The sequence below is a fragment of the Podarcis gaigeae genome (genome assembly GCF_964106915.1).
Source record: "Podarcis gaigeae genome assembly, chromosome: 17".
In the NCBI taxonomy this organism is placed as follows: domain Eukaryota; kingdom Metazoa; phylum Chordata; class Lepidosauria; order Squamata; family Lacertidae; genus Podarcis; species Podarcis gaigeae.
Window position 1 is genome coordinate 21,895,348 of NC_139694.1, and position 18,462 is coordinate 21,913,809.

An 18,462-nucleotide genomic window follows, 5' to 3' on the forward strand; every position below is an offset into this window, starting at 1 on the left:
TGAGAGAAAATAGTGTATATACTGACTAGATAAACCCCTGCTGAGTTTGACATACTAGGGCACAGATGGGTAAATTGTGGCCCTCCATATGCTGTTGGTGTCCAATGGTCAGGGATGATCTGAGTTGGAAGTCCAACAACACCTGAAGGGCCACAGGTTCCTTACCCCTGGATGAGGAAATGGAAAGGGTTAGGGAGGTCCAGTCCTTCCTTTAACCCCACCTCCACTTCCACAATTTAAGCTGCTGCTATGGGCACACCAAGGGAAATGCCAAACTTATGGTATGTTGCCAAACCTTTATTCAACTTAGCTGAGCAAAAAAAGTGTGTAACAAAAGCAGCCCTACCATCTTGGATCAGGCACTGTAACTGGTGTTTAAAATTTGCCAGACATACCAGGCACATTTTGCACTTAGTTATCGGCCACTTGCAACCAGTATGGTGCCTGACATCTCCACCATCAGGAGGTGCATCTCTGAGGATCTTTGGGTCTTGATTGTTTTCACACACTAATACCAGATCCTGTGGAATTCTATCAGTTATATTTTATCTGCATAGTTGGAATGAATTCTGTAACCAAGATTCTTTTCCTGTGCAACCTGAGCAGGAGCAGTCACCATTACGGAAAAGAGGCTAGACGAGGCTCATATATAAGTGGACTGTCTGTAGATCAAATGACTTTTCTTCTTTAAGTTCTCAAAGTTCATAGCCTAGCTCAAGGTTGTCATCTGAACTAGCCAGATGTTTAACTGAGAATCAGGCAGTCCATCATTTGAAAAATAAGACTTTAGAGCCATCTTACCCCAAACTGGCAACAAGACCTTCCATTTTGGTGACTGTAATCTCAGTTTAAGGAGCCATTTGGCACCCACCTTATATATCTGAGTTTCTAATACTGAGGCATATTGTTTTGTTGTTTTTGTTTTAATTGTTTACTTTTATTTTGTATTTTATTCTGTGAACCTCCCTGAGATTTTGTGAAGAAGGGCAGTGTGTATATATATATATATATATGCAGGTTTTGGTGTCCTCGGGTGTCTTCCCGTGTAAAAGTTGGGGTGTCTAGGCGACGTTTCGACGAGGTCTCACTCGTCATCTTCACGAGTGAGACCTCGTCGAAACGTCGCCTAGACACCCCAACTTTTACACGGGAAGACACCCGAGGACACCAAAACCTGCATTCCTGTACCCGTGAAAATCTACGAAAACATATATATATATATATATATATATATATATATATATATATATATGGCCTCTACAAGGCTACTGAAGTCCTGGGGTCCTCCCAAAATACCCCAGACCAACTTGGCCAGCTTGATCAGGGATGCTGCTGGGTCACAGGGTGGTCAACAGACCACCAGCATCTCCAATCTATCTCTCTGACCCAACTTTGATTGCAGACTCTTTAAAGCCCGTCCAAAAACCAAGATGCTTTCTGGTAAAGGAGGACAATAGCAGTTTTACTGGTGTAGTTAATGGCACCCTGACCCACATGCAGCAGGTTCAAATACATTATGTACCAGGTTCTATACATTATGCACCAGCTTTTATACTCTCGTGCAGTATATATATCAATGGGAATTCCTGGTTCTAGGTTCCTATATGACTCACATCCTTGTTTCATTCATACTTCACATTTTTTATGTGTATATCTAAACATTGTTTCAATTTTGGCAACAACCACACCATTTGAGTAACACTTGAGTAACTCATGAGTCACATCCTGGTATTCCATGTAAAAAAGTAATGGTTCTCTTCCACACTAGTCCTCATTTTTAACTGCAGTGGGAACCAAGTACACAAAACAGCATATGCTCATATTCAGCCCTTGTATGTTCTCGCTCCAGAAGTCTAAGTTGTAATCACACAGCATTTTATACTCTAAAACACCATGCAACCCATTCCTTTTTTTTTTAGTGCAGTGCTGGAATTTGTTATGGTTTTGTATCAAGCACTGTGCTACAAAAAAATACCTGAAGCTCAATCATGGCTTCATATCAAAATTTCAAGAAACCATCTTTTCATCCCCTAAATAACATGTTGGCCCTTTAAAGAGAACCCTCTCAACACCTGTCAGCATGCTAGATGTGGAAAGATACCCCTGCAGATTCAGTCTGGAAGAAGCAAATGATCTCTCACCCAATGTGTGTGCAGAGGAAAGACTAAGTAAGAATGGTCCTCTGAAATAGTACATGTTCAAGATTACCAGGAACCGTGAGAGCAAAGGGCACTTCCAGTTCAATTAGAAGAACGAGAGGACAGAAAGGAAGATAATTCATAACAAACAGCAACATGCCTCCCCTTCATTGACAAGTCAAATCTTTCTGAATAGTGCAGAAAAGAAACAAGTATATTAAACAAGAGAGAAATGTGCAGCTGCACAGCTATGGGAGCACAAAGATTTCCTGATCACTACAGATCAGGGGCAGCTTACAAATAAGATGGACCAATTATTATGGAGAATACAGCAGATATTCACTGGGCCCGAAGTACTTTGTAGAAATTTTTGTAGCAAAAAATTGGGGAAGCATGCTTCCTTTCCTCAACATTCCTGAAAAGAGGACAGAAATCCATTCACTTTCCATCAGCTGAACCTTAGACAAGGGTGGGAAGAACCATTTAAGAAAGGCTTGCATTTCAATTAACCACCAATGGAGTCTCCACACATATGTGGAACCCTATGTAAACTAGTAAAGTGCAGTTTTTTCACTACTCAAGTGATCTCCTAGAGCAGGGATGGGAAGCCAGCAGCACAAAAACCACATTTGGCCTTCCAACCTCAATTATGCCTACCTGCTCACTGATGCAGTCTCACCCCCTCCTACTATTGCCTGCCACTGCTTGTTTGCCAGTGCTCAACACAACATATGCACCACCTTTGTGCATTCCAGAGAAAACTCATGTTCCTCTTCAGTCATCTGTGGAGTCTGGAAGCACTGGGGAGTGTACTGCAGTGCTCAAGAAACTCCAGTGAGAAGCAGAGGGATAATAAGATGAACTATGTGAAGCAGGGAGGTTGCAGGTATTACAGAGGCAAAATGCTTGCAGTAAGGGGTGGCCTAGAGCAAGGGTAGGCAACCTAAGGCCCGGGGGCTGGATGCGGCCCAATTGCCTTCTCAATACAGCCAGCAGACCGTCTGGGAATCAGCGTGTTTTTACATGAGTAGAATGTGTCCTTTTATTTAAAATGCATCTCTGGATTATTTGTGTGGCATAGGAATTCGTTCATATTTTTTTTCAAAATATAGTCCAGCCCACCACATGGTCTGAGGGATGGTGGACCGGCCCATGGCTGAAAAAGGTTTCTGACCCCTGGCCTAGAGAGACAGCGATAGCATGGTGAGTGGGAGGCATCCTAATTTTTTACAGTAGCATGCTCCCAGATGCAAGTGACTTAAGTCAGTGTGTCTCATCCTTGCGCACACTGCACACTGCACGCTTTAGCTACAAAGTGGTTTATAAATCTGTTGTTGTTATTAACATGTGTTTGACCCACCACCAGCATGCAATCCGAAAGATGTACCAATAAGAAAATGTACCTCTCAGGTTAAGCGTTTGCCCATGTATTATGAAAATATATTGAACTAAGAAAGAAAAACACTTTCCATCACCTAGAAATTCCTCCTTCCCTACATGATTTTAAGCTTTAGGATCAGTAGCACTGTCATTTGGCATATTGGCTGAGCAAGAATGCTAAAAAGCTCCAAGTTTCAAATGTGATCTTTCACACATTTCTCAAAAATCATGTTATGGCAAACCTGCAGATACCAATTTTAAGGCTCTCCAATGCCACTTGAAAGACAATTTACTTGTTTTCACTTCAGCAGTGCTATATCACTACATGCTTTATGCATCTAAGTTATTTCGAGACTAGTATCAGCAGCATTCTATAGTATCCTGCATTAGTTTTGTTATGAGGCATCCAATGTGCTCCTACATTTCTTATTCATTGTTATCTGTTTGTTTTGAATCCTCTGCTGCATCTTGCACAACACTCTTTGAATCTCTGATCTCATTGGTCCTTTGAGATCCGTTAGATCGGCCATAACATGTTCTAAAACAGAGAGGCAATTACACTCTTGTTTTACAGAATTTATGACAAACCAAATCCCAGCACAATATATTCACAGAAACACAGAGCTACCTAGCCATAACCAGAAAACATTAAAGGTACAATGGCTAGAAAGCACAGTAACTGTAGTCTGAAAGGGCTAAGGGAAAAGAAAAACATGCAGTTATAAGAATGAATTACAACAATAAATGGCACCGTAAACACTAACCCGTTTATCACAGCAAAAGCTTTTCTGGATCACTGGCCATGAAAGTTTATGCCATAACAAAAAGGTGCCAAAAGACTAACGTAACAACTTCTCTAGAAGAGGGAGTGTAGTTGTATGACCTGATTGCATACTCAATCTCCGTTATGCAGATGCGCTATGCTTTACAGCATTTATCCACACTGGATCCAATGAGGTAAAACGATGTACATATACAGTATTCCAGAATGTGTTTCAACCACTTTTGCATTTCCCATCATGGTAGCCCAGGCTTGTCTACCTTTGTTAATTCGCTGTATATTTAAAGAGAGCCAGCTTCCAATGAAAGCCTTAAGTGCCTAGAGAGTAAGAGGAATTCAAGCACTTCCTCAGAACTCTCTGCCCCTACACTGACAAAAACAAACTCCCAAAACAAAGGAAATGTATCACTCTAAGGATGCAGCCTGTGCCTACTTAACCGAAACAAGTCCCACTGAATTCGATGGGGCTTCCTTCCGATTAGATGATGCCTATGGAACTGAATCTCATTAACAGTTGGCACATCGGTTCCATACTTCTGGCTTTAGACTAAAGGGAGTGTGAAGCTAGTGCCCCTATACAAAAAAGGATAGGAAGGAGGGGGTGGGGAGAAGAGGAAGTGGAAAGGGAGGGAGTGGGAGAAGAGATGGCACCAAGCATAACTTTCCTCGACCAGGTGCCACTTCCCTGGGCATAGCAGCGGAGCGGGAGCCAACGAGCGTTTCTGGAGGCTGTTGAAGCGCCGGAAGTCGTGCAGCAGAGGCAACCGGCCTCATCCTTCCCCTTCCCCCGTGGTATCCCGGGCCCCCTGCGCGCACCCCTTGAGAGCAGAGACTCCGCTAGCGAAGCAGAGAGAGAGAGAGGCGGAGCCTGGCGAGTAGCGCCGTTGGAAACCGAGAGCGAGGAGGAGGAGGAGGGGATGGTGGATGAAATTGCCGCCGCCGCCGCCGCCCTTCGCACAAAGGCATCCTCGGGCTGCTTCCGCATTTACCCCCTCAGGTGTGAGGAAGATGGTAAACAATAAGCCCAGAGGAGAGGATGCCACAGCTGCTGGGGTTCAAAATAATAATAATGCGAAGCACCACCCATCGAGCCTCCGAGAACGCAGGGAAGGGGGGAGTGTCCCGCCCGGCCGCCTCACCTGCTTGCCCCGGTAGAAGAGGCGCTGCCTGTCCGGGCTCACGCGGAAGCTCTCCGCGATCTTCTCGCGCAAGCTCTCGATCTTGGTGAGGCGGCTGAGGTCGTCGATGGTCTGGGTCTGCGCGCCGTCGATGGTGCGCACCTGGATCCACATGGCGCGCACCCAGAGGAGGACGAAAGAGGGGCGGGGGGCGGGAGGCGCTTTTCCCGCCGGCTCCGAGCACCGGAGAGAGAAGCGGGGGGCGGCAGCGGGGTGGCAAGTTCCTTCCCTCAGACCCCGAGGACCACCGCCACCCTCCTCAGCTGCCGGCCGCCGGCCTTCCTCGCTGCCTCCTTCCTCGCCCCGCCAGCCGCCCTCGCGGCCCCCTTCCTTTCTCCCTTTCCGCAGCCGCACTCGGAATGGCGGCAAAAGCCTCTGTCAGGAGCTGCCCTGAGGGACCAGCAAAGGAAGGCTTCCCCCACCGTGTAGAACTAACGGGCGCCGGCGGCGGCAGGAGCCATGTCCTAACCCCGAGGACTGTTTACCAGGCGCCGCTGCTCTCACATGGAGGTCACGGCGCGCCAACGCGGATCTCGCGAGACGAGCGCGCGCGGACCGCCAGCAACCGCCGCTTTCCAACCGCCCGCCCTCACACACACACACATACACACACACACAAAACAACCCCCCCTCCTCCTCCCGGCCTTAAAGAGACAACAACGGCAACAGCGAAGAGGCGGGGCTTGAGACGGGCTCCGTCCGTATTCGCGCCACTCCGAGGGCTCGCGAGGCGAGGCCACGCCCCCTTTTCGTCTTCACCTCAGGGCGCTGAGGGGCGCGGCGGTTTGGGGTCGCCTTCGCAAGCGGCGCTCGAGATTTTCCTCCTTTTGCCGTCTTTTTTTCGGATTTGGGAGGGGGAAACGGCAGCCGCGCCCGTGTTTTTGTTTGGAAGCGGGTCCCGCTGAACTGATGGGTTCGGTCAGGGCTGGTTCCCGAAGCTGAGGGAGAGGCCTCTTCTTGCCTCCCTAGGTAGACGGAACCCGGCAGCCTCCTCGTTTCTGTGAGGAGAAACGCTCGAAAACGGATTGTGGTGAATCCGCATGTTGTTTTGCAGAGAATCAGTCTCACGCAGTGCCGAATTTACGTGTAAGCTAAACAAGCTACAGCTTAGGGCCCAACTTTCTTGAGGCCCCCCCAAAAAAATTTTAAAGGGGGGAAAAACAGGATGTACATTTCCAAAATATAAGATAAAAAGCAAATAAAATAAAACCTACATACAGCAACAGTGGCAAATAGCTTTAGATACCTATTAGGTCCATAAATTACCATATAGCATATATTCAACACAAAAAACGGCGACAATTTGTTGTTGACAAAGGACAGCTGGACATATAAAGGGCCCCCTTGCCTTCAGTAGCTTAGGGCCTCATCAAACCTAAATCGGGACTTGGTCTCATGTGCCCAAGGCTGCACAGTTTAAAAATAATAATTCACTCCTCTGGTGCTTAACGTTTCTGCTGTCATGGCGCACAGAAAATAGATCTTGACACTGCATGGCGCACCAAAACCACCACCAAATCACCTCAGTGCCTGCAAGTCTGCATCAGAATAATCACGAACCCAGCGCTTCGTGCCCATAGAGCAAAAACATACCTCCGGCTTTTTCAATAGAACCCACTGGCACATCATGTTCATGGTTTGAACTATAAAAACTATTTTATTTTTTTACTCAGTTGGGGTCACCCATGTTCCCTCAAAACTAAGCAATCCACAGCTTGAATGCATCTACACAGCCTCATTCGTATAAAATACATGGTTTTTTGGGGGGGAATTGATCCTCTGAATTTTCACATGGATCCGCAGAATCCATGTCACATGACCTCTGCACAGTTTGCACTACAAATATCACTTTTGAAGGTGCAGCGATAGGCTCCAAGGAACACATCTCCAGGGATCCTTTGCATGTTTAAATAGGCTTACTCCCAAGCCTTGGATGTCAATGCAATGAATAGGTAATACATTTATAAGATTTTTAATAATTCATCCCACCTACATATTAATTACATGAACCCAAGGGCGTAGCCAAATCAAGTAAATCAATAAAATACTTAACTAGCTGAGGTTCTGCCCGCTCCCACCAACATAAATCCTGGCTATGCCCATGCATGCACTTTGTGCTTGCCAATTCATAGATCTGTCAGTTTTTCACATTGCATCATTAATATGCCTACTAGTGTAACGCAAAATGAATGCAATTTAACCAAAGCAGTTGCTATAAGTCCATTCTAGCAGCCCAGGGTTGCCAAACTGGTGCATGGATCACCAGTAGTCTGCAAGTTTCATTCAGGTGGCCTGTGGGTTTGCTGAAGATGGGAAATGGTTCCTCCAACACATTAAATACTCTCATTTTTTATTTTTATTGCTTCATTTATTTCTAATACTGTATTTTTATATTTCAATTAAAATAGTAATAAATATGTATATAAATACAATACAATATATACACAATAAAATACAAGGTATACTAAAATAACTACAATATATAAATAAAATGCAATATACAAAATACCATATGCAATATATAGTCAGTTGTAAGATGCAACATATTTTAGATACAGTACTCTTGTTCAGCCTCTTGCCCCAGGATAGAAACTGAGCTGTTCTCACCGCTGCCGTGCTAGTGTTGCTCAGCCCACTAGTAAGCATATGCATGTATATTTTCCCCCTCTTTAGGAAGTTTAGGAGGATCAGGGATGGGAAATAACTTATGTAAAGCTAAAATGTGTTGTGAATCAAATCCTTCATTAGTTTTACTGGAACATTTCCACCAAATCCTAAATTAAGTCGAAGGTGATAGTAATCTTCCATTAGTCTCAGCTGAGAATTAGTATTACATCTGTATCAAGATTTGTTGGGAAAGCTCATTTAAAATCAGTGGAGCATTTTCAAAGCATCCGACTTGACTAGGGATTTGATATATTTTTGAAAAACTTATTTAGAAGCAGCAGAGCATTTCCTCTCAATCCTGAGTTCCAGCAAATCTACAGGTCATCTTCTTTCCTTTCCATGGTTGTTTTTTTTTACTCTAGTCTTGCAGCTAGTTTCATTATTTATCAAGTCTATAACTTTTTCTTTTACATTTTAAGATTGAATAACACAACTTATTGTTTATTACAGACTATACTCTTATCCAGTGTGAAGCAAGGTTCAGCTTCACTAGAGCTAATAAGCTTGAAGAAAGTCAATATTCAGGAGGAAGATTGTTTTATAATTTCCCAGTTTATGGCAACCTGCCCAGCACAAGCAAGGTCTACCTAAGTAATGTTACACATCTAGAAAAAGTTTTCTTGAACTGGTCTTTGACTGTAATAATAAAATATTATTATTAATAATAATAATTCCATGAGTATTTGTTAGGAACCTACCTAAAAGGGTTCTTGCAAGTATAAAATGTAGGGCAGAAAAAAGCCCATCATCTCCTTGAGCTCCTTGGAAGGCAAGGCAGGATAGAATTGTAATAAAAAATATTTTGTGGATCTTTATGCTATACAGTGGTACCTCGGGTTAAGTACTTAATTTGTTCCAGAGGTCCGTTCTTAACCTTAAACTGTTCTTAACCTGAAGCACCACTTTAGCTAATGGGGCCTCTAGCTGCTGCTGTACTGCCGGAGCACAATTTCTGTTCTCATCCTGAAGCAAAGTTCTTAATACGAGGTACTATTTCTGGGTTAGTGGAGTCTGTAACCTGAAGCGTATGTAACCCGAGGTAACACTGTACTGCTTTCCATATTCACAAAACCAGTTACTCAAAAAGGAGACACATTCCCCAGACCATCAAGCCTACACAGTATATAGTATATAGGATAATATGAATGTTTTGGTCTAGAAAACATTACTACTGCTTAGGCATTTCCACCTTTTTTGTTTCCTGGTAGAGCAACTCCATGCATGGCAGACATTCTGCAAACAAAGTCCAAACAATACAAGAAAACAGATGTTGCTACTCTGTAATATGATATTTCTTTCCCCCAATTACCCATCCATCCACAAAAGGTGGCAAAATGAGCCTCCGGTAAAAGTTAGTAGCAATGCACTTCTATCTGAAACCATAGGAAGAGGTCATCTGGATGGAGAGCTGGTCTGAGGTTTCCCACTACGCAAATGATGCCAAGCACATGTAGGTAGGGCTGCAATGTTCTAAATCAGTGAGGTGCAGAAACAGGCTACATGAGGGTGAATAAACTCAGTCCAGAAGTCATGCTGTGGTGGGTGCTCTCAGTACCTAGACTAATGCCTCCAACTTGCCTTGATGGGGAGATGTGCATGTGTGTGTCCATACATATGTAGATACCTTTGACTTTTGTGTCACACTACTTGGCGTAATCTTTGGCCCTGTGTACCATGGCATGCAGCCCTCGGAAGGTATCCCATGAGGGACTGAAAAAGGTTCCACACCTCTGAACAAAGGAGAGAGCTCTTGCCCAGCGGTTGTGCTTCCATTACAAAACAGGCTAGAGATGCTCACATACTGTAACACCATCCCTATATTTATTTATTTTTGGCACAAGGTGAAGACCAAATGTTTTGAACAACTTTTTCTTTTTGCATATCTGACAGAAGAAAAACGTTTCAATGCTGCTTGTATTGTTTAGCATTGTGTTTTTAATACCGTATTTTATTCTTACAGTTTTTGTGAGTTGCCCAGGAAACAGGTGACTGGGTGGCCATGCAGATGTATTAATTCATTAATAAAGAAATAAATCAGTTTTAAGGATCGTTGTAGATCTGCAGCTATTGTAACCAAAACTATCCTACTATAATGCTCCTCTCCCTAGAAAACCAACCTGATTCCATGAATTAGTTCATTTGCGCATGTGACCCAGTAGAGTAGAAGTGCATGGGGGGGATTGAACCACAGTAGCAGTTCCTTCTATTTATGCATGCTTCAGCTTTTATGCCTGAACATATTTGATGTGTTTAAATCCAGATTCAGTGGTATGCTACTCTTTACCTAGGAGGTGTAGTATATAGCTGTAATAACTTGTTGTTTAGTCGTTTAGTCGTGTCTGACTCTTCGTGACCCCATGGACCAAAGCACGCCAGGCACTTTTGTCTTCCACTGCCTCCCGCAGTTTGGTCAAACTCATGCTGGTAGCTTTGAGAGCACTATCCAACCATCTCATCCTCTGTCGTCCCCTTCTCCTTGTGCCCTCCATCTTTCCCAGGGTCTTTTCCAGGGAGTCTTCTCTTCTCATGAGGTGGCCAAAGTATTGGCTGTAATAACTAGTGGTCATTTAATTTGCCAAATGACTTAAAGCTATCTAAGTTTATTCCAAGGTTCCATGGTTTAACTAAGATTTGCTTGAAGTACTTCTGTTTGTCTGTCCTGAATCTCAGCTTCATTCGCTGCCCCAGGTTTTAATATTCTGAGGGCAGGAGGCAAACTTCTCTCTAACTTCTTCACACCATTTTTAATGTTATACACCTCTATCATGTCCTCCTCTTTCTTGGCTTCATTCTAAATGAAATATTGCCAAATGTTCTAACCTTTTTTCCATCAACAGGGGTATTTCTCCAGCCCTCTGATCATTTTGATTGTCTTTTTTGTATCTTTTCCATTTCTGCAATATACCTTTTGAGGTGGAGCAAACAAAACTTAATACAGTATTCCAAATGCGGTCTACCATAGAGTTGTGTTTATGCATTTCTGTACTGGGAGTTTTGTTTTTGGATCCCTTTCCTAATGATCCCGAACACGAAAACTGCCTCTCTCTTTTTTGCAGAAAGAGAAGTTGGCAGTGAAGATATAAATTGGTGGGTTTAGAACCTGTGCTGTTCCACAGGTCTGTGCTCAGAGATCTCTGAAGAGGCTCCATTTATTATTAATTTTTTGTTGCCTGCTCCATGACGGCCCTTGCAGTAGATGCTGTGTTATCCCTGTAGCTGGCATGCTGTGTGTTGTGAATGTTCTGCAACAGGGTGAAGAATCTCTATTGCTGTAGGTGCAGTAGCTCAGACAATGTGTGGCTAACACAGGACCATTGTCAGAATGCTGCTCCATGATGGATACACGTGCCGGTGGTATTGCCACTGATGCTGGGGAAGTGGCTGGCAGTGTTGCTGCATTCTCTGTTCTTTGTCCTATTGTGATTTTCTCCTCAACTGGCTCTATCCATGCAGAGCTGATGTGGGGGAATTGGTGTGCTGTTCTTCGATTGGCGGCAGTTGGCAGTGTTGCCATGGATGCTGGTGGAATGGCTAGTAGGATGTTTGTACTACAGCCCCCCCCCCCCCCCGCTGTTCTCCTGGGAGGGAATAGAACTTCGACTAAGCTATGCTGATATTACACAAGCATAAGCCGATTGCTGGCATGGCAGGGCTATAGGATTATGCAGCATGTGAACCTTTGGCATAATGTAACTTCACTTAATGAAAATTCTAAAGACATGCTTGTGTGCACATCATATGATTAAAGCAACCCCTGGGAACTGTAGATTTCCCTTTACAGAGCTACAATTCCCAGCACCCTTAACAGTTTTCAGGATTCTTTGTGGGGAGGGTGCTTTAAATGTATGGTGTGCATGCAGCCATATACACAGACAGTGGATTTTCATTGAAGTACCTTTTTAATCTTTTGAAATGAATGTAGAAACAACACATGCATGTAGTTCACAAATGCAGGATAATAATAGCAATTATTTAAATTCCTGTGGAAGAAAAGCAATTTAAGGTTTGGAAGGCATTGAGATTCTTAGGATGTAACATATATAAAGTGAAAGTTACACAGTGTGCAAATACTGCTCACAACACCCTGGCAACTAACAGTTGTCAACTCACCAAAATATTTTGAGATATACAGGTGTTGGTGGCACATCCACCCATTATCATCCAGTTTATAAAAAGCTTCCCTACCATCCCTACCTGCTTGTCTGGCAGCAGTTCTTTCCGTTGTAGGTGTGTAGGCTAGAGACTATTGACAAGTCAGTGGAAAATTTATTCTGGCACATTTTTATAGAGAAAACTCACGCAGGGAAGGATTGTTTTCTGTTCATTCATTTGTGGTGCTGCTATTGCCCAAACCAAATCACTTTGTATGTTGCATGGAACAGAAGTACAACAGATTATCTTTCATTAGCCGTTAACATGTATGAAGAAGTCCCATATGTCAGCTATTTGGCATAAATCTGTTATTTTGTGATAGCAAAGTTGTCTGTGTGGAATATCTATAACTAAACTGTATTAATTTTTATCTTGATGTCAAAAAGTAAAACAATTGAAGCTAATTTCATTTCCAGTTCTGAAATACAGCATTTCTAACAAGTTTTACAGTATCAGCTTCATTACGTTTCTTCAGACAGTTCCTTTAAAACATGTTTAAATGTTTTAGGGGTATTTGTGTCCTAACTAGAAATGCGAAGCTAAATTCTTTCCTTTGGCATTTTCTCTCGTATGTGTATCAAATGTGACACAATTCCTACATGGCAAATGTGAGATATTCAGGAGGAGTTTTCCAGCCCATGAGCAGGCAACAAAATATGTGTGTCTGATCACATTTGATAACCTACATATGGGTTGCTTACTATTCCCTATATTTAAGTTCACTCTGTTAGAAATACTGTGGGCTGGGCTGTATATAAGAACTGCATATACTACTTAAATATATATATACTATGTTTATATTTGAGGAGCTCAGCATACATGGCTCCCCACCCCCTCTCTTTTTAATCTTCAACAACCCTGTGAGGTAGGTTAGCCTAAGAGGTAGTCACTGCCCCAAGGTCACCCACTGAGCTTCATGGTCAAGTGGAATTTTGAACCAAACTCTCTCAGGCCTTTGTTCAACCCTCTGACCACTACAGCAAACAGTTAGATCAGTTATGAAGGTGTCAAGTGGCCCATCTGGTCCTAAACTGGTGGATACACTTCAGTAATTAGGCCTGAGGATGACAAGGGACTTGGACAAGTGCAGCCCACCACCTGCATTCTCAACCACTTAGTCTCCTGTCTTATTTTATTGAGAAGGGAAGGACGGGGGGGGGCACTGGGGGGCGCATCGGAAGATGGCTGACAATAACATCTCCCCGACCAACACGTGGTAATTTGGAGGCTATGATGGGAGTAATTAGCCTCCCCACCCCCACCCCAGGATGGTGGGAGGGGGACTGCCCTTGCCTGCTGTGCCCTATATCACCCCCGAATTTGTGGGGATGGGGGCACTAGGCACAAAGCCCTCCTGTGGGATTCTGGCACTCCTGGACGCCGTCCCTGATCCGTGCCACTAGCTGCAAGAACTTCAAAAGAAACAATTTGGATGAAGGAATGCACATACTTCAAGGAAGGAGGGGGGAGTAAAGACTGCTAACAGAAGAGATCTCTGATAAAACAAGACAAGAATAAAACATGAGAAGATACGCCAAGACTCGGTATGGCAAATGGCTGATGGGGGAGGGAAAAAAAACTTTCCTTTCTTTCCTTATGTGATTAAACAAGACTCGCCTCCCCTCATGAGTCAGAATTGTCGTTTTAAGGACTTAAGCTGTGGATTTAAGGCTGTGTGGAGATAAACTTTCGAACCAAAGCATGTTTTAAGAAGAGCGTGGAATGTATAAGAGCTTTGGAATGACGCAATTAAAAATGCCGTTGCCATATTGGGAAGTTCTGTCGGAGGTCTTGAGTCTGGGAGGAGAAAGAGAGAAATAGAGTTGTTTATATATTGTGGGTGAAACTCCTCAGAGGGACTTAGAGCGACAGTTTTACAAGATCAATGATGGAAAGAGCGATGTTATCTATGAAGGCGATGATATATGGAAACCATCTCGATTTGAGGATTGGAGGAACGGAAAATTCACACAGGATTATTATTGGTGTTTATCGGCTTAAGGAGACTATCAGAAGAGATCATAAAGAAAAAAGAGAAAATATATGAACAAGATGTGATGTGGAAACAGCAAGATAAGACTGGATAGAATTATGAGCTCTGTTTGGACTGATTTGGATTGATTTGGACATTAACGCAGTAGCAAGAAGATGATCAGAATCCCCCTTCGGATCTTGAAATATGGGTCCCGCCAACAAAATTTAAAATTCGGCTTTGTAATTTGGAATTTATGTGATGTGATTTAATTTGATTTGATTGGCCGGTTAATAAAAATTAATTTAAAAAAGAGAGAGAGAAGGGAAGGACTGATCAGTTCAGGAACTGATAAATTCAGGACTTCCTGGGGTGTGGTGATGGACTGGATGAGAAGGACTAAGGCAGCTGTGTATTGTCCAAGGATGTGTCCCATAGAGGAACATTGTGAAGGCTGCTACATGTCTTCCTGCTTATCTCTATGAGAACAAATGATACTACCAGCTCTGAAGTGATACTAAAGAAATATGATAATAGAACCATAAAAATACAGAATTACAGAGTTGGAAGGGACTCCAAGTGTCATCTAGTCCAACCCCCTGCAATGCCATCCAACTTCTGCTTTAAAATCTCCAAGGAAGGAGAGTCCACCACCTCCCAAGAGAGATCATTCCACTGCTGAACAGCTCTTACTACCAGAAAGCTCTTCCTGATGTTTAGTCGGAATCTCCTTTCTTGTAACTTGAAGCCATTGAGTTGAGTCCTACCCTCCAGAGTAGAAGAAAACAAGCTTGTTCCATCTTCCATGTGACAGCCCTTGACATATTTGAAGATGGCTATCATATCTCCTCTCAGTCTTCTCTTATTCAGGCTAAACATACCCAGCTCCTTCAACTGTTCCTCATAAGGCTTGGTTTCCAGACTTTTGATCATCTTGATGATTGGGAAATATTATGATATCATAGTTTATGCTTCTCTGATAAAGAACTTCTGTGGTAGATGGGTTGTACCTCACAAAGACTAAAAATAATGTGTTTGACATGAGTCTCACAAACCTGATCTCACAGACTTTAAAATAAATTTTGCAGTACAGATGATGAAATTCTAGGTAGCACGATGTCTTTTGGAAATTCTTGGAGAACAGGTGAACACTGTGAGCCTAGAGATGGGCTCATCTCTGTGAGCCTAGAGATGTCCCTGCTTCAACAGGGAGAAAGAGAGGACCCCAGATACTTCTCAACCAATCAACCTATCATTGATAGCTGAAAATTTATAGAACAAGTCATTAAGCATCCAGTCTACTTTTGACAAGGCTTTTGACTCTTTTAACCAAAGAGTGCTAATCAGTGATTCATTATCAATGTGAAGAGATTAGATAATATTGTGTCATATTTACAACCCATAAACTACCATTGAAGACCATTCTGGATGAAAAACAGTCTAGACTAGGATTTAATCCTGGGGCTAGCTGGTTAGCAACTTGCTAAACTGAATCTGTGACTTCTCCATCAACATTTGATGACTACAAAACCTACCATACCTGCAGAAGGGATTATTTGTTCACAGCAGCTATGACTAAAAGTGAATTTTATTTTTTTGAAAAGAGCAATTTATATGAGGCACATTTTAAGACATTACATTTATTTCTGTTCTTGTGTCTCTTCTTCACATCTTCTCACTAATATACCCCATTTGGTTAATTTTTATTTTACAGTATGCCCCTTTTCCATGACCTCATGTTCCCAATTTCTATTTAAATAGATTATTTTTTGTTCTCTCCTCTCATTCTTTTACTTACCCATTTTGTGTGTGTGTCACTTTCTTACTGTTTTAGGTATTTGCAAAGGCAAACTATGTCCATTCTCAGAGCTTGCAGAATCAGTAACCAGCATTCTAATATGTTTTCCTCTGCGGTTATTCACTGTGATTTTACTGAAATTGCTTTGAGAACAGAATTTGTTTCAAGACACACAAATTAACTGAATCTGATTAGGACACTGAAATGCTTAGATCTTTCACTTTGTAGTTATGGCTGCTGCTTGTGGGCTTAAGTATAGAATAATAATAAAGCAATTTAATAGGCTACGACTCTAGAATAGGTTATGAATCTGACTTTTAAAGGACATGATCCAGCCAAGTTACGTATTTTTATATCGAACTACTTTCAGTGAAAAAGGAAATGACGTGTTTTTATCTCTGCCACTGAAGTCAGTGCGACTAAAAAGTGCTTAACTTTGGCTAGCTTGTGTTCTTAAAATCATTATTGTAAAAGGTGCCATTCTGAATGGTGAAGAAATGATATTGTGTTCTCCATTGACTTGGAAGTGTCATGGGTTCAGAGGAAGCTCCACTATTACCTGAGAGGCGAGGTCCACCTTCTATGGACTACCTCCACGTTGCACCTTTGACCATGGACCAGACTTGGACCTCGCCTCTCAGGTAACCCACAGGACCAGCACACAGACGCTTCCTGTTGAGTCTGTCGGCTGTTGAGTCCTGAGCACACACGCAACATAGAGGTGATATTTGGAGCTTTAGTTTTTGCTATTTTTTGCGTTTTTGTTTGTGTGGATTTTTCATTTTTTTGATTGTGACTTGTTCTTTGTTTTATGGGACTGACTTGTGACTGTGGCTTGTGACTTTGTTTTTGTGACTGTGTGCAACCTAGTTCAGTTGCTGGTTGATTGTGTGACTGCAGAAATGGATAAACACCCCCCCCCCATCCAAACAATGACTATCATCAGTACATGTAAGAAAAAAAGTAATTTTAATTTTTATCATCTACAATACTGTCTTATTTATTTTATAGTACAGTACAGTACAGTGGTACCTCGGTTTCTGAACTTAATCCGTCCCGGAAGTCCATTCTTAAACCAAAACCATTCTTAAACCAAGGCGCCCTTTCCCTAATGAGGCCTCCCACTGCCAGTGCCTTTCCACTGTTTGGGTTCTGTTTTTAGACAGAGGTAAAGTTCTCAAATCGGAACACTATTTCTAGTTTTGCGGAGTTTGTAAACCAAATCGTTCTTAAACCGGACTGTTCTTAAACTGAGGTACCACTGTACAGTACATTGATTATTGCCTTCATTTTATGGATCAATGGTCTCATTAGATAGTAAAATTCATGTTAATTCATGTTAATTGTTGTTAACAGCAATTCATGTTAATTGCTGTTTTAGGGGTTGTTTTTCACCGACTGGAACGGATCCGTTTTCCTTTACTTTCTATGGTTTAAGAACAGACTTCCAGAATGGATTAAGTTCATAAACCAAGGTAACACTGTATTTGTTCTTTTCAAACAATGAACACCTATCCTGAAACCACACATCTGTTCAGACACCAGTAGTCTACCTTGATCCTTCTGATGTTTGCAGCACAACCCCCATGCAAGTTTCCCACTCTTTAATGAGACATACTGTCAGATCAATGTCTATAAAACTGCAACTTTAGCATTTTTTTAGTTTTTTAGCTGGAGCCTCCTAATTCTAAAGGGAAAGGTAATGCACTTCCCTGCATTGCTCCTTTCTTTGTCCACTAGATGGCAAAAAAAGAACATAGCACACCAACAATTGAAAGTTCTGCTGTAGAATGTGTTTCATTTGCAAATCAAACAGTGCTGGGGGGGGGGAGGTTTCAGCTGCAGCTCACTTGAGCTCAACTTTCGCACCTCTCAGGTGGGTGCCATTGCCATTCTAAGAGAACAAGGGAGAATGTCATGGTGAGCTTTAGCACCTCTTTTTCTAGAAAAATAGCATTGAAACAGCGTATTTTCATAGCCAACCCTGAAATGAATGTGTAAGGGTGGACTTCCAGCCCAGTGTTTTGATTTGACCTGGACTTCACAAAAAGTTATTAAATTGGAGCACCGATGGTTGTGTGCCTCTCCTCCCCACTTGTAATATTGATTGGCAGTACTGGGTGAACCCTGGAGCTTCTAGTTATAGCTCTCCCATATTAAAAGATTTGGGTGGATGACAACTGGTTTAACATATTAAAAAGAAGCAGCAAAATACCACATTTAAATTCAATTAAACTTAGTGTTTATATCACCCAGTCTTCTGCTACTTTAACACTGGCTCCCAAGAACCACTACAAAAAGTGAAGCCTTAGAAGTCTGCTGAAAGAGGTTCAATCTCAGACTTGTTCAGCATTGGGTGATGTCCAACTGAGCAGTACCCAGAGTAGACCCATTGA

General features: G+C 42.6%; 1 protein-coding gene and 1 long non-coding RNA gene across 3 annotated transcripts in view; one reads left to right on the forward strand and one right to left on the reverse strand.

Moving 5' to 3' along the window:
• Nucleotides 1–6,081, reverse strand: part of UHRF2 (ubiquitin like with PHD and ring finger domains 2) — a 50,868-nt gene extending 44,787 nt beyond the window's left edge. Inside the window, exon 1 of one of the 2 annotated variants that reach the window (XM_083718763.1) lies at nucleotides 5,439–6,081. In XM_083718763.1, coding sequence (XP_083574889.1) covers nucleotides 5,439–5,591 — 153 coding nt within the window. In that variant the 5' untranslated portion in view covers nucleotides 5,592–6,081. The remainder of the gene's footprint in view (nucleotides 1–5,438) is intronic. The other variant, XM_083718762.1, reaches the window with a different exon arrangement.
• Nucleotides 6,082–6,216: 135 nt separating this feature from the next.
• Nucleotides 6,217–9,460, forward strand: LOC310835278. The gene is made up of 3 exons (XR_014559497.1): nucleotides 6,217–6,507; nucleotides 8,595–8,725; nucleotides 9,353–9,460. It is a non-coding gene; the product is annotated as an uncharacterized lncRNA (long non-coding RNA).
• Nucleotides 9,461–18,462: the final 9,002 nt, after the last annotated feature.